Source organism: Rhipicephalus sanguineus, unplaced genomic scaffold (genome assembly GCF_013339695.2).
Source record: "Rhipicephalus sanguineus isolate Rsan-2018 unplaced genomic scaffold, BIME_Rsan_1.4 Seq369, whole genome shotgun sequence".
Lineage (NCBI taxonomy): Eukaryota > Metazoa > Arthropoda > Arachnida > Ixodida > Ixodidae > Rhipicephalus > Rhipicephalus sanguineus.
In genome coordinates, this window is record NW_023615115.1 from 29,094 (window position 1) to 33,156 (window position 4,063).

The 4,063-nt window shown below is 49.3% G+C and overlaps 1 protein-coding gene across 1 annotated transcript; it reads right to left on the reverse strand.

Annotated features, from left to right (window-relative positions):
• Positions 1-1,202: 1,202 nt before the first annotated feature.
• On the reverse strand, positions 1,203-3,023 carry LOC119377150 (palmitoyltransferase ZDHHC15B-like). The gene is made up of 2 exons (XM_037646736.1): positions 2,785-3,023; positions 1,203-1,389 (listed from the first exon to the last, which is right to left on the reverse strand). Exons 1-2 carry the CDS (start codon positions 3,021-3,023, stop codon positions 1,203-1,205), a joined length of 426 nt encoding a protein of 141 aa, XP_037502664.1.
• Between the last annotated feature and the right edge of the window lie 1,040 nt (positions 3,024-4,063).

Sequence of the window (4,063 nt, forward strand, 5' to 3'; positions counted from 1 at the left end):
AAATACATCGGTATCATAGCCCAGGTGCATTCACGCCATTTTCCCATACACATCGAGGTGAACTCGCGGAGCCAGTCGTTAAACCGTTCCGGGAAAGAAAAGGCGTCTGCGTGACCCTGCCTCCCACGCATTCGACCTTGCATTGTTGCAAAAGCACATCTTGTTCCGTGTTGGGGTCACGCATACTGTCGCCTCGAGTGACGGCTTAGAGCGGGGGATGTCCTCCTCATTTTCCCACACATTCCGGCCGCCGACCTCTGAGAACGGTCGCCTGACCGCAACCCATGCTGGCCATCGGGGTAGACAAGCTTGCTCAAAGGAAGCCGTTTGCTTTCTCTTGGTAATTGCCCAGCGAAAAGACCAGGCAGGGGGAGAGCCGAGAAAGAAGCTTTGTACGACGTACCGTGCCGCGCCGTCCTGTCTGCAGGATCGACTTATGAGCGGCAAAATAACACCTTGTGTATCCACTATAATTCCTCACTTGAAGCAAAGACATCGACTTCGTAGCAGTTTTCCTCTAAAACAAGCTTTCTGCGTAATTGAAAAACCGGAAGTGCTCGACCGGAAGTGCTTCTAAGACAAACAAAAGTGTCACTTGGATGGTGTAACTAAAAAACGGTGTAATGATGTTCTAATCATCACCCTAATTGCACCCACAGCAGGGCATATGCCTCTCCCATTTGTTCGACAAACGACCCGGTGCTGTGCTTGTCATAGCCACGTCGCAAACATCTTCATCTCTTGCCCACCTAACCTCTTCTCTCCCTCGCGAGCTTGCAATCCAGTCTCTTACTCCTACTGACCAGCGGTCAAAGAGCCTACGCGCTACATGCGGTGCCCATGCCCATTTTTGCTTGATTTCGACTAAGCGTCCTAACACGCGTTTGTTGCCTGACCCATTCTGCTCTCCTGTCCCTTAAGGTTGCGACTATCATTTTGCTTCCATGGCTCACTGCGCCTTCCTCAATTTAGTTGAATTCTCTTAGAAAGCTTAGAGGTTTTCGAGCAAACGGTGCTGCTAAGTACACTGACCTCGAGAAAGTTCCTGCGCACTCCGACGTCGAATGAGTCATCGCTTTCCTTGAAAGTGGGCCGTCGTGCCGACTCGAGCGTAGTGCGGTTGCGTACGACAAACGACAGATGCATGCAGAGGAAAGTTCCCATCATGACGATTGTCGACCCGCCGACGACCATCAAGAAGGTTATGTGGCGCGAGCGGTGCAAATCCTGCGACGTGGGTTCTTGTGCAACATGTACATGGCCACGCTGGCCATAGTGTAGGCCGCCAGGAAGACGACGTAGAACAGCGTCAAGAGGAAGAACTTGTACGTGCTGAAGCAGACGCAGTTGTTGAACCACGGGCAGTGGTGGTCCATCTTTAGCACGCATCTGCAGAAAGCAATCAGCGTTACTTGTTGGCACACTCGTCTGTTAGGTTTAACATTGATATCATAGTGAATTTATTGCACGTTCAGCGCTAATCATGTCTCGGAGGGGCATTGCTATGAACAGCAGTTGTCAGGACCGATTGTGTATAGCCATCAGATCCGGCTAGGCACGGTGGAATGTAAGAAAAGTCTCAGTTTTCCTCGAAAGGCGAAACAGTGATGGTGTTAGCAATGCAACTAATTCCTGTAAAAATGTTCACAGTTTTATCGGCTCTGTATGTAAATATTCCCGTACTCATTACATCGACGCTCATGCTGACTGCGCGCAGGCAAACGCCAGGAAGCTGACATGTATAACTGCGCGAATTAAAGTGAGCAAGCGCTGTTCGCTACTTCTGGTTTCCTTGAAATATGACGTGAGCTCCAAGATTAGGCGCGCGGACATCTGTGGATGCCGGCGGGGACAATGACACGTAGTGACGAATCTCGCTCCTTAGGTATTTAACAGATCGCTTCATCATCTGGTCTTCAAGACCGTCTTTTTGATCACCTCCAATACACAAACAATCTTCACTGCTTCTTGCTAACACAAATAAAACCCCACCCTTATGTCAGGACGCCCTCTCAGAAACGGGCTTTTAGTAATAAGCTGAAATGATCGTTTCATCATCTGCTTTTCAAGACCGTCTTATTGATCGCATTCAATTTAAATAATCTTCACTGCTTACGGTTAATCTAAATGAAACCCCACTTCTTATGTAATGTCTGCTCAAAAAGGGGCCCTTTGCAGGAAGTGTGCGTCTTTCTTATTCTCAAACCGCTACGCCGCTCTCTTCGCGATCACTGTTCTCTCTTCGCTGGACTCGGCGTTCCCTTCCTTTCATTTGCTCTGCGCCAATCATTCGCTGAGCGGCAAATGACGAGGGTGACGCGAAGCGCACGAACGGGCGATGAAGAGCAGCTCTCAATATTTCAAGGAATGAATGTTGCAAGGCACCCGCAGCGGTGGTCTAGTGGGTACGGTGCTCAACTGCTGACCCGAAGGTCGCGGGATCGAATCCCGGCCACGGCAGCCGCGTTTCGATGGAGACAAAGTGCTGCAGGCTCGTGTGCTTAAATTTAGGTGCTCGTGAAGGAACATCGGGTGGTTGAAATTTCTAGAGCCCTCTACTGCAGCGTCTTAGTCATATCGTGGTTCTGGCACGTGAAACTTCAACAATTAAATTTACGAGAAATTTGAGTCACGAATGGTATTACACTAGGCTTGCCTTTTGCACCTGGAGCAGTGGTGACATCGGTCGGGTTTTACAAGTTTGCAGGATTTGCAGCAGCTCACGGCGCCGTTAGGGAATCGCGTGAGGACGCCGCGCCTGGTTGCCATGGCCTCCAGTACTACACGCTCGAGCTGGTGTTACGGGAGCAGCGCACCAGTTCGAGACGTTCGTCCTTGGTGAACTGGAAGCAACTCGGCACGCACGGCGGCGGCGTGAACGTAGTCTGCGCGTACGACCATAGGCAGAAGAGCAGCGGCAAGTGGAACACAGTGGCCAAGGCGAAGCGCACCGAGTCTTCCTGGACGTACCGGCCGCAGAAGACGAAAAGGTATGCGTAGTAGGCTTCGCCGAGCGTCGCCATCGCGAGCAGTGCGGGAATCCAACAGAACCCCACTTGAGCCCTTTGACTATGGCCCTGTACGCTCGCCAGAGCATCGTTCTTTTCTTTTTGCCATGTAGCTCATACCCACTTGAGATACTGCTCATAATGATGGCAAGTACGCATTTTCTATAACTAAAGAAAGAAATAAGCAATAATTAAATAAATACAAGAGGAAAAGTAGGCACGGTTGCAAATTTTTAAAAAGAATAAATTCAATGTAAAAGAGGCGTAAGACGGAAGGAAGTAGCTGGGACTTATGTTCGGAGCTTACTACTGTTAATACCTGTAGCAGTTGTATTACGTTTAGGAGGAATATTGCGCAAGATGAGGCGTATTTCTTAGTCAGTAGCTTTGAACTCAATCTAAAGTTTCTGGCGGTGGCCCAGACTTCCCTGCGACCATACTGTGACAGAACCCAGAAGCAAACTCTAGATGACCGAGAATTGGAATTGCCAGATTGAGATCTGTTCAGCGCAAGGAAACTTCAACGACACATGAAATACAGAAGTGACCGTTTTTTTAGCGCAGTTCGTAGGCGCCCGTTCCTGCGCTGAACAGCGTCGCCGTCGCCGTTGCCGTCGGTGGTATAACCGATAGACACGAAAAAGTAACCGATAGACACGAAGAAATAAATGAGAAAAAATGCCAGTGATCGAATGGTATTAGAAACTGGGCCCTCTGCGTGGCAGTTGAGCATTCTACCACAAAGACACGCTGGTGCTTGGAACTCATTTGCAAAAAGACCCTATACAGGCGTTGTGTCGGGCAAGGTAATGCGTTAACATGTGCGGCAGAATAGCAAAATAACACCAGTCATCACACGATGCTAATTGGGCAATGAATGTGTTGTTTATTGCTTCCCACCCACTGCAAAGTGCTCAGCCATAACTCTTCATCCTCATTAGCCACATACAGCGTAATCAAAGTGCGCGTAATACCTTACAGACGTGTAGCGGGTACCTCGCTTATCCTCAGAAAAACGAATAATGGCGTAGTTGGTGCTGTCCTAGGTGACAAAA